General features: G+C 49.1%; 1 protein-coding gene across 5 annotated transcripts in view; it reads right to left on the bottom strand.

The window, feature by feature from the left end:
* The window catches only part of RAPGEF5 (Rap guanine nucleotide exchange factor 5), a 199450-nt gene that overhangs the window by 9243 nt on the left and 177967 nt on the right, over nucleotides 1–12240 (bottom strand). For all 5 annotated transcript variants that reach the window (XM_079786281.1, XM_079786283.1, XM_079786284.1 and 2 more), the window contains 4 exons: nucleotides 10907–10997; nucleotides 7663–7713; nucleotides 6796–6883; nucleotides 1716–1780 (listed from right to left, as the gene is read on the bottom strand). In XM_079786281.1, coding sequence (XP_079642407.1) covers nucleotides 1716–1780; nucleotides 6796–6883; nucleotides 7663–7713; nucleotides 10907–10997 — 295 coding nt within the window. The remainder of the gene's footprint in view (nucleotides 1–1715; nucleotides 1781–6795; nucleotides 6884–7662; nucleotides 7714–10906; nucleotides 10998–12240) is intronic.

The raw sequence follows: 12240 nt of genomic DNA, 5'->3' as shown, positions 1-12240 counted from the left end.
TACTGAATTGTTCTCTCCCTCGTAGCACTTAGGGGAAATGACACAATGAGCTTAACCAAACCACTGGTTCACTCCGGCAGAGGGTCAAGCACCCGTCAGCCCTTAACAATGGGTAACCGTCTGCGTACAGAGTGCAATTGTTCTCCCATATTCCAAGGGAACTTACTGGACCTTTATAGGGAATTCCACCCGCGTGACAAACCTCACCCTATATCTTCACACATGCTCTCCAAAGCTTATCTGGCGCTCTTCACTCGGTGCATTGGCCAGGATTTGGAGTAAACATCGGCCAAAGGTTTGATAGTCCTTCAATCCTTACAGTGAATCCAAACATCGGAGATTAATCTGCCTGGAAACCAGAATGTTGGCGCCTACAGCCTTTTGTTGCAAATAGCTGCCCTGTGATCTTCAGAACATTACACAGCGACACAGAACACATCTTCAAAGAATAAGTACCGAAACCCCAACACCTTAAATGCCCAATCCCAGCTGTGTTGGTTTGACCGTATGTAGTATCTAAATAACTGAACTCTGATTCCAAAACACTTAGTGAAGAGAGAGACGCGAAAAGTTATAGGCATGGCCACTTTAAAAACAACTAGCCCTAGAGGGATGGTCCTCAGGGCTTACACCTATGGCAAGAAGCCTGACGCCTGCCTTCAGATGCTAGGTGCATGGTCCGCGAGTGGTACGGTGGCCCTGAGCCCTCTCACCCTGTCTGTGGCGAGTTAGAGCAGGGCACTCGGGAGGCAAAGGTCAGATGCCAAACCTCGTGTGGACTCGGCAGTTTGCATTGTTCTGTGGTCATGGTCTGCGTCCCCCACCTCCCTCCTCCTCCCCTCTCCCTCCTCCCAGGGAACCGGGGGTCATTTCCTGAAAGAGTTCACACAAATCCATTACCGTGACTGAAAAGTCAGAGGCCAGGATCTATGGGCAGGGGTCACTGGTATCGTTCTTAACCATGAAGGACAATCTAATTCATGACTAAAGTTCATCGGTCAGACACATCCATCCTTCTTGTCGTCCACCGGGGCTCGCTGGAGCTCTCCTAATTTATCCTCGCTCAGTTCTGACAGGCAACTCCTCCTCTGCCCCGGGCGTGGCTGGCACAGAGGCCAGGGGGAGCCCGTGCAGAACCAAGCCCCGGCCATGTCCTGGAAATGTCTCGGGAGAATCCCTGTGGCAAAGCACTGGCTGGGGACCCTTCTTGTGAGCAGGGAGGGCAGTGTGTCAGAGCTGCCTCTCCACGGTGACCCTCTCTGTCCACAGGCTGATGAGAGGGGGTCCTTCCCCTCACACACAGGCCCTCCCATCCCCCTTCCTACCCACGCTGGGAGGTGGGCACCTCCCCAGGAGGGCAGTGCATGCTGCGACACAGAGAGACACCGTTCAAGCTGTAAAACTCAACCTCAGGAGTGTGAATTCCCCGGACAGGACTCCTATGTTTTACTTTTGGTTCAATAACATACACTCAACTGCTGATGCTAACCTAATGAAGTTCCATTTTTTGACACTAAAAAGCAGATTTTTATATTTGGTCCTCAGAACCTTGCTAGTCACGTAGTTTTAAGCGCAATACATTTTATACACATGCAGAAAATAGCTCCTGGAAATCGCCACGTGTTCGCTGAAGAAAAGGGCTGCATCCACTGGCTTCTTGGTGCAAAAGGGAAAGGTATACATTTGAAAAGGGAGAAACAATGCAAGTTACTTACCAGCTTCTCAAAATTGACGAGATTATCCAAAAATGTTTTATTTCCCTCATGAATAAATGTCACATCTGGAAATTAAAAGCAAAAAGATACATGTACCATTAGGAATGGATTATGAGTCAGGGCTGAAGAGGTCTAGATGCAACATAGCTTATTAATTTTTCTTAAACATTATGGATTGGCCCATGCATTTGACACGGCACCTTGAAATTGAATCTGTTCATTATTTGAAGTGAAAGGGCATCATTTATGTGTGTGTGTAGAGGGGGGAGAAAACATTATAACATTAACGCAAGTATATATTTTGCACTGACAATGAAGTGTTTGACTCCAACTGCTTCATATAAACTAAGACTTCATACTAGTCTATGACCTGACAGGTCCATTATGTTTTTAGGTCAGAACATTGAGCAGAAAACAACAGAATCTCCTGAAATAATAAGATCTTAATATTTATGATTTTTTAAAACAATTTTTGGCAAAGTGTAGGGAACCTGCTTTATTTAAAATGTTCAGACCTAGATTTAGGTGTTTCATGTAGATTTCTGGCTCTCCGAGTCAGTGCCTGATTATGTACCAGACATGAGTGAGGAAAGAGGCAGGTTTGAAAATGGCAAGGTCCCCGGCCGTGTCCGCCCAGTAGAAAGGAAACACCGCTGATGGAGATAACCTGAGGACGAAGGATGAAGGCTCATGGGGAGAGGAAGGGAACGTTACATTTGGCTTGAGCGTCACTGCACTTAAAGTGACAGAAGACATTCAAATACAGGTCTCCTTGTGGTTGCACGAAACAGAGGCGCCCTCCCAAGAGACAGGGGTTTAGGAACTGGGCCCAATGAAGACGGCAGCTGAAGCTAAGAGGATGGATGACGAAAACGTTCAGATCAGAGGGTCAATGACGGAGCATGAGGGAATCCTCACAGACAAGAACCAAAGGAAGAAATACACGACAACTTGAAGAGCATGGAAATAACCTGTTTCGTCACAGACACGGAGGGCAAACCAAAGGAAAATAATTTTCAAAAACCTATTAAAACAACCTGATGTAAAAGAGGGGAAAGGACACCTTACCAGCCCTGTAGATAGAAAGGGAAAGCACTGGTATTTAATGAAGACTTTGATCCTGCTGGCTGACTGGGGGGCAAGTAAGAGCTAGGTGCTCGGAAACCTGCCCACAACGCACTGGGCCACCTAACTCTGCCCACCAGGGGGCGACACGAGTTCCACATACACTTTCCTCAAGGCATCCCTTACACGGCTTCCAGCACCCACTGCAACGTTTCCCCATGCTTTTTGCCTTTTCTTTCTTTTTCCTCTTTAAACGGATGTCCTAGCAGGAAAGCAATTCAGTTACGCAGTCGTGTGACCAAGTCTCTGGTTATTGTACTACCTTTCAGGATTTTGCTTTCAGAAAAGAATCGCAAGTTTTCACTGTGTGACAGTATTTAGGAAAGAGTAGTCAACGCAGGTAACGTCCACCTTTTCTGTATGGCAAACCCAGCGCCGTGTGCACTCTCTCCACACGAACCCCACCTGCAGGCCTGGTCTCTCCCAACTCCCTGAGAATTCGGATGACCAACGGCCTCTGACTGCCATCCCGTTCCTGTGTTCCCCAGGATGACAATGAGGGGTGATGACAATAAGGACAGCTTATATTGATTGACAGCGTCCGACACAACATTAACGCTTTGAATCCTCACCAAGGACTGAAGGGAAAGCCCTGGCAGGAAAGAATGCGGAGAAACGCTGGTCCAAAGAACATGCACAGTCCCCCCCACGCTCACAGCTCTACATGTCACAGCCAGGATTCAAACCCAGGGAGCCGGTCCCCTCACCACTGTCCTGGTATCTCACCCGCTGAAGGGACTTGACGTTTCTTACAACCTGTCACAGTCAATGTGCCGAGTTCCTGGCACAGGGGGCGCCTGCAGCCACGGGCTCCTCTCCCTGGGGGGCCTCACTTACCCTCCATCTCAGGACTTGTCAGGGGAGCAGAGGAGATGGCTGCTCTCTGAGGGCGGGGCGGCCGGGCAGATGCTGATGAGAATAAGGCCCGGAAGCTTCTGGCAGGTGGGGAGGGAAGAGAGGCAGGAGAAGGGGGTTCAGGTGACTGCGGGTTCTGACCCATTTGCGTGGCAGGGGTATGATGGGAAAGGTGTGAGAGATGAACCAGGAGGTGGCTGAGCTCAGACCCTGGGACCTCAGAGCGGAAGTCACGGGTGTGAAGCAGCTCAGGTGGGAACTGGCACGTGCCAGGTCCCTCTTATCCGAAGTCGCCCGGACACACTCCAGACACTTCCCAGAACAGAACTGTGGGCGACAGGCTCCATCTGAAGAGATGGCAAGTGAAAGAGAAAGAAGAAGCATACCAGCACCCTGCCATTCCTTTTATTTAAATACCCCACAAAACTGCAACATTGACCCTGCTCTAAGGGACACACACAACCCACGGGGACCTCAGTTTACCTTCAAGCACCTGTCAGTTTACCTTCAAACCACCATCTCCCAAAACACCACTTTCTAGAGACTATTCAGCTGCTTGGGACCCTGAGCCTCAACACTTCTGTAGGGTTTCTGCTTTCTTACCAGATTCCACACCACAGTGGGGGGAGAGGGGGGTGTATATCAAAAGGCAAGAAATTCAGCTGGAATGTAGGGAAGCTGATGGCAGGTAGGAGCCCAGGCCATGTGGTTACTTCATAATCTGCAGGCTTGCTGGGTGCTGAGCACCTTGAAGAATGAAAGATGGGAAGCCAGCCCTTCCTAACACCCAACGAGTTCAGTCCAGTCCCTTTACTCTAACAAAAGGACCCCAAAGTAGGGAGCACAGGTGGGGCGGGGTGTGTGTGTGTGTGTGTGTGTGTGTGTGTGTGTGTTTTCTAAAGTAGTTTATTGCAACTTTTAAAATAATTTTGCAGTTAAAAAAGCCTAACCATTAATGTAGTTTATATTTTCCAAAATGTCTTATTCTCAGGCATGATATATACATATTTCAATTTTTCATCCTATTTTCCTTTGGAAATTATTTCAGACAAAAATGGCAGCTTTAAATACAAAAGACTGCTAATGATGTTTATTTTTGTAATCCCAAACAATTAATGTGAAGGAAAAATAAGTGCTTATTTAACTCAAGAAAACTTCTAAGGAAAAAAAGAACGTGTTTAAATTTACTAGAGCGAATGTGTGATGTCCTTTCAGTAGAAAAAAGGGGGTTTGTTGTGCTGCCAACAAGGAGGTCTCGATAGGAACCGTGGGGCAGAAAACTGCGTCTGAGCTAAGTTGTGGGTGTGAGACACCTGGCTGCAGTAAGCAGTTTTGGGGAAAATCACCAAAGTACAGCAGAAAGCTCTGCTCACGTCCGATTAAGTTAAAGGGGCACTGCCAGCTAATTTCTCATTACCTTAAAAACATCTGTTTCAAAATTTTTAATTCCTAAACTCATTCCTTCCTAAGAGCTGTCCTCATTCTATTTTTCCTATTTTTGTCTAAATGAGTCTGTGTTCCTCCCCCTGCCACCCTCACTCTCCCGCTGGATGTGTCTCATTTGCAAATAAAAATCACAAACCTATCCTAAAAGGAAATAAATATGGAGAACCAAAGGTCCCTTTAAGTTATTTTGCTATTGCCACCTCTCCTTGTTTCATCCATGTACATTAGTGGACTCTTTTCGGGCTGGATGAAGTGTCTGTGCACCTCTCAATTGTTCCCAGTGGTCGGCAAACTGCGGCTTGTGAGTTTGCCGACCACTGGGATAGGGGCTTAATCACAAGGAACAACAACAGCCTGTAATTATTGGGATCGAGAGTCTAGGTCAGTGGTCGGCAAACTCATTAGTCAACAGAGCAGCAAACCGTGGCTCACGAGCTGCATGCGGCTCTCGATCTCCAGTTTGCTGACCACTGTAATAGACTATTGTCTTTATGGTTTCACAGAGATGCTTGCTTTATGCCAGATGAAGACCAAATGAGGAGCTGCAAGAGTGAACAGCCACTCAGTAATTCGAAGGGGGAGGTGGGCGCAGGGGGAGTGGGCGCAGGGAGAGGCGGGGGAGGAGGGCCGGGCCAGCCAGCCCTCCAGCTCTAGGTAACTCATTTCCAGAATCACATCTAAGGGTCCAGTGATGGGGACCTGGCCCAGCCAGAGAGCAGAGGCTATGTTGTTTCCATAAAATCCTTTCCAGGAGTCACAATATGGCCAAGAAAAACGGCCAAATCCACCCTGGCCGGGTGGCTCCGTTGGCTGGAGCATGTCCCGTACACCCAAAGGTGGCAGAGGTTTGATCCCAGTCAGGGCACACACCTAGGTTCTGGGTTCGATACTGGGATGGGGTGTGTGTGGGAGGCAACCGATCCATGTTTCTCTCTCATATCAATGTTTCTCTCTCTTCTCTCAAATCAATAAAAGAAGAGAGCAACCCCCCCGTGGAAAGCACACAGGAGGACATGTACGGAAGGTCAGGAGCGTAGGCCAGATTAAAACGAGCTTCCCCTTCATGAATCCCCTTGGTGTGAAAGAGATCACGAAGATCTCGTCAGGACATTTAACCAACATGTTCCATGAGGCGTCATTTGCTGCTCCTCAGAGAAGTCAGCGGACCAACTTGGAGCGGTCACGTTCTTTCCCACCAGACCCCCTCCTGGGAAGAAGCAAGGGAATCCTGTGTCCCACACGGCAGCAGGTGGGGGCTGCGGCTCTGAAACTCGGGCTGCCAAAGTAGCGCTCAACTGCCCGCCTCTGGGGTCCTGCATGCCAGCCTGGTCTCGGTGGAACTGAGTGGATTGTAAACTCACAGAAAAACAAATGGCACGTAGGAGCAGGGTAAAGTAAACACACAAAAATTCCCAGTCCTAAATTCTGTGAGTCGCAGAAAATGCTCTGCTGTCTGCTCACGTGTAAGTCCGTATTGTAGGCATCTCAGAAATAATGGCGCATTTGAAAAACAACCACAGGGAAACCCTGTTAGTTCTGAATGTGGAAATCACTTTAAAGCAATAAACTGAGCCCTCTTTTTTTTTGTTCTGTACAGTTATAACGATACATTTCTGGAAGATGGAATGACAAGTGGAAGAGAAAACATCGTTACCTTTGAGCAGTAAGGGCATGAACGGGATTTTGGGCGGCTTCATCTTTTTGAACGCATCTCTGTAGGCCTTGTGGTTCAGGGAGGGATCCTGCCCAGCCAAGCGATCACAAAGAGAAAGAAAAATCAATCTGCTATAGAAACACTTCTCAACCCACGTTGCTATGCAATTTGAACACGATTTGGATATGGATACGTCTTCCCTAAGAACGCAGGGGACAAAGGGTTCCTAGGAAAATAAACTCACTAAATGAGGGCAGGAAATCTAGGCAATGAATGAAAGCCACGTTATGGGTTTACAATAATGGGAAGTGGCCGCAAAAGAGAGACACCTTTTGATGGCCCTATTATTTTCCTCGAATCGGTTCTGTAAGTAGTTTCCTCCGCGTAATTTCTGTCACGAGGAAGCCCGGGTGTCTTTTGTCAGGGACACTGCACGGAAAAATGCCCTCGTCGCGCACAGACAAGGCGGCGAGCACAAGAGAACACCGCCTTATTGTGCTCTGAAAAGCAACTCTGCATTTTGTGCCTGAACCTAAGCAATGGCACAGAGGAGAAGAGAAGGCGGCATAAGCCACTGACTGCACACTAAACCTATACCAGTGCACGTCACAGGCTGGAATGGACCACACCTAACAGTCTGCCTGCTGAAAACCACGCCGAAGGGCCATTCCCAGTGCTGTGTTCCACGGAGAAGCAGCATTCACCGTGTACTTGCTTCACTTCACAAGAGGCAAAGCTCCATTTTCAGGGCCGGTGAACGTGTGTGTGTCTAAGCTACCTGCCCCGACGCGGTGCAGCCCCCACCACTGGGATCTAGAAGACCATCAGACACTGGAAGGATAAGTCCCCTCTGGGTCAACTACTTACCGTTAAACTTTCAAGTTCAGAGAAAAGTTTCTTAAACTTCCCAGGGATTTTCTAAAAACAAAGACAAAAGCACACACACAAAGGTCAAAGAGGTCAGCTATTTGAGAGGCGACCAGGGGAGGGTTCGTGAAGTTGTGCTGACGTGAGCCGTGGCTCTGCACGTAACTCTCTCACCTGGCTCTCCCCTGACTGCTCCTCACCGGCGGTTTTCATCACCCCGCAATGTGGCTGTGCATTGCTCGGGAATGTGGCGAAAACCAGTTTAAAATACGTAACAGCCACATGGACTGGAATCGGGCTGGTTAGACATTCCACACACGGGTGATTTTTTTTTTAAATAAACACTTGGGTTTCAGTCCATATTCTACCTTTGACGAATACTTGCATCTTCTTAAATAGTCTTGCTGATTGGGAGTAATAATGTCAGCTGACACTTTTTGTGTAAGTGATATAATTATGTCTCGCATCAGAGGGCCAAAGCGTGGGAGGCTGTGAAAACCCTCCGTGACGAAGCCTGCCCTTTAGCAGGTAGAAGGGCTGGATTATAAAGATCAGCCGCACGGGCAGGTGGCGTGTAAGTGACAGTGGATATGCCATCCTCCCCATTACAGCTTCGGGCCTCAGGAAGAAGAGCCGGGGTTTCCCAGCCCGCCTGCCACGGGGTCAGTTACGTGAAGAGCTGGGCGCCTTCCACACTGACACAGGCAGCAGACGGTCTGCATCTGAGTTCTGCCTCCGCCCCTTGCTGGCCGTGTGGTTCGATGTGAGTCTCGAAGTTCTCCGGCTGACATGGAGACAATGCCCAAGAAGTGCACAGTTCATGGTTGGCGCTTAACCAATTCCAGCCATGAACGCCAACGCCCATGTTCTGGAAGATACTGGCGGGACTGTCTGCTTCCAAAGCACATCAAAGTAACGGAGGCAAACCCCACAGCAATTAGACTTCTACATCATTTAGAAATAGACTTTTCAATGTGATGGTTTTGAATGTGGACTCCGTTTATCACAGCACACAGGCAGTTTAATATGTTTGGAAATACCTTCTGACACTTCCATATTCATGAATGGAGGACAAATCAAATGAGAAAAGGTAAAATGCAGCCATCTGCAGCTTACTCCCACCGTTCTTCTGAGCTGCATATCTTAGTCTATTGGACTAAGTGGCTCCTCAAACTCAGAGCCAAACTGGTCACCTCCAGGGGTCAGCCATGAATGGGCCAGATCCGGTTCACGGCCTGCTCTTGTAAATAAGGCTGCACTGGAACACGGCCACGCCCACTCACTTACATACACCTTGTGCTGACTCTTGCCCTGCAGTGGCAGAGTGGAGTCACGGAAACAGAGACCACAAGGCCTACCCAGCCTAAACACATTTGCTGCCTGGCCCCTTCCCTGCAGAGCCGGCTGACCCCGTTCTACTCCTTTAAATCCGCTCCATTCACTATTTGGGACAGTGCGCTCACTCGTCAGCAGGCCTAACGGTCCCACGGTCACTTCTGCTTGGTGCCCACCCCAACCCCCAGCAACTCCCAACTCAGCCTCTCAGGCCCTGCTTCTCAGAGCTTCTCTGTAGAGCCTTCTCGCTCCCGGGAGGCAGAAGGAGTCCCTCTACTTGCTCCTCTGCGGTCCGACGGGACTTGGTTCAGCACCTCCTCCATCAGAGCCACTCTGTTCCCATCTGTCTGGCCCGTCCTCCTTCTGCCACGGTGAAGACCCAGAGCCTTGCACCAAGTAGGCAGCCAATGTGCTCATGGGATGCACGCGGTTTGAATTTCATTTCTCCTCCCAATGTGTGCAAAGCAAAGCTTTTTTCCAGGTTTGACTCACATTCCACTCTCCTCTAGCCCCTGCCAGCCAACTGTTCCTCCTCTGGTCAACCAGAGCACTGGCCGCCCACCTCCTTCATCTTATGATGTGCACACACACTCTCGTTTGCTTCACCAGATCATTTCATTTCTTTCTTTGGAACCTTTTTAAAAGGAGCACTGGCCCCGACCCTCAGGCCACCCACCCGGTGCATTCCGTCAGAGCATCTCCCTGACCCACAGAAAGTGACCTGCAGGTTGCCCTGAGACCCACGCTGAGACCTACTGTAAGAAAAGGAACAGGCGGCCTATCAGCTTCTCTCTCGCAGGAGTTTGCATTGGGACCCACGAAGGGAATGAGCGGTTACTGATCGGAGCTGAACCTGGGAAGATGGAGAGAGGCCAAGGAGATGGAAGTGAACACATGCAGGCTGAAGCCAGGAGGGGGGTTAGAGAGAAGGGGGGGGGGAGGGGGGAGTATGGTCCACGGAGTGAAGTAGGCAGTCAGCAGGGAACAGGCAGTGAAGGAAACAAAAGCCCACGGAGAGAAGAGCCCTACCTTTGTGCCTGGCTCAAGAGGGATGCCCCACCTTCAGTGCTTCCCACACATACCCTGCAAGTCCATGTCTGAGAACTTGGGCTAACATTTTTTAAAATATATTTCTTTATTGATTTCAAAGAGGGAGGAAGAGGTAGAGAGAGACAGAAACATCAATGATGAGAGAGAATCATTGATCGGCTGCCTCCTGCATGCCCCCCACTGGGGATCGAGCCCGCAACCTGGGCATGTGCCCTTGGCCAGAATCGAACCTGGGACCCTTCAGTTCGTAGGCCGAGGCTCTATCCACTGAGCCAAACTGGCTAGGGCTTGGGCTAACTTTTGTGGGCCTCTCCCTCTTAGAACCTACACAGTTTTCATCATGTAACAGCAACAGAGGCAGATCCAGGATTTGGGAGGCCTGAAGCATACAGCATTTTGTGGGCCCTCTTTAAGAAAATCAACACAAAATCACTTTCCTTTTGCAAATTTTACAAAGACGTACACTGTCCAGGTGAACACACTGCCAGGGGCCCAACAAGTGTGAGGCCCGGAAGCTTAATTCGTTAGTGTCTCAGCCAATAGACTTCTGGGCACAGGCCCGCAGGCGAGCGTTTGAAAGGACCACCATGGAGCGGTACCCACACCACCTCAGGACAGAGCCGAGGAAGACTCAATCTGCAGGGGCTCATTTTACAGTTCTCATCCCTTTCATCCACATCACACAACCGTTCTGAAGACCACTTGATTAGAATAGTCCCTACCAACTGGACACATTATTTTTCATGTAAACCCTTTAAATCAATGTACGCATCGTAAACAAAGGCTTTTGCGGGCCATCTCCCGTTTGGTGTTATCTGTCCCTCCCACTCCCCTCTCTGTGAGGACCCCCGAGGCTCACCTCCCAGGTCTGCGACAGCCGGCTGACAGAAGCGGTGTTGAGACCCATCACGATCGCAAAGAAAGAATTCAGGTTCCTCTGGGCTTTGCAGCTGCGGCAAAAAGGAAAGCAGAAGGCACTTTGAGGCAACATCCTTTCTCCAGGTGATCGCAAAAGACACAATGAAAATACTCCCCGGGTCCAGAGTTCAACCTCAAGGGCAGGGCTGATCCCTGCTCCGTAGCCCCCACATGCCTCCACACGCGTGAGCACCCCAGTGGGAGGGTGGTGTCCCCGCCACTGTTTCTCACAGAAATGAACTGATTTCAAAGGTTCAGCCCATCCTTACTTACCGTGAGGAGATCTATGCTCTGATACCTTCTGACACTTCAAAAACTTCCTCCTTTTAAACACTCTATTTTGGATGTATTTTCAGTTTCAACTGAAAATTCTTAAACTCGTCTTCCTCTGTATATACCATACCCTCATCATACCAGCTCTCTAGTCCCGCCCCTTTCATCAGCAAGCTGTCTATTTTTTTATAAACAAGCCCCTCTCCCTTCACAGGTCTAAGTGGCCCCTCCCATTACACTCAGACATACTTTCTTTGCTATCTACAAAATTACTACCATATTCTGGATATATGTAAAATATGGCCCATATTCTGGGGATACTGTCTCATTTAGAGAGAGAAGGAGATAACATGCAAAATGAGACCATGCTGAGCTCCATTCACTCTGCAAGGTTATCTGTTGTGCATGACGTCAACCTTGCCTTTGACTTAATTGGTCAAAACTCCACCAATATTCACAGCCACGTGAGGGCGTCTGGAACAGCAGAGGGAGGCTGGGCGTCCGGTTAGCCAGAGCAGCCTGTGAGTTCTAGACACTCTGTTGTCTGGGATTCATTAGAAAACAACTTCTCTGAGGCAAGTCTTTAAAATTAAGAAATTATCCTCGCTTGATAATTAAATATGAAAAATATGAACGTGCTTAGCAGTAAGCTGGGTGCAGGAAAAATACCGAGTGTCTGCTAATCTAGCTTCCCTGGGCCGCCATCTCTCCCCGACACCTCCATCAATCATCAATGCCTCAGGTGGAATTTGGGAACAGTGCATATGTAACTTCGTATCTCGCTCTTTCAGTTATATACGGTGTTAAATTATACATTGTGCATTCTTCACTACCACCATTAATGGCTATGTAACACTTTATCAGAAACATCTCTATATATAAAAGCCTAAGCAACCGGTCGCTATGACATGTACTGGCCACCAGGGGCAGACGCTCAATGCAGGAGCTGCCCCCTGGTAGTCAATGTGCTCCCACAGCCAACCTCCCGTGGTCCCTCCCCTC

Source organism: Cnephaeus nilssonii (genome assembly GCF_951640355.1).
Source record: "Cnephaeus nilssonii genome assembly, chromosome: 12".
Lineage (NCBI taxonomy): Eukaryota > Metazoa > Chordata > Mammalia > Chiroptera > Vespertilionidae > Cnephaeus > Cnephaeus nilssonii.
This window is presented reverse-complemented; position numbering and strand designations above follow the sequence as displayed.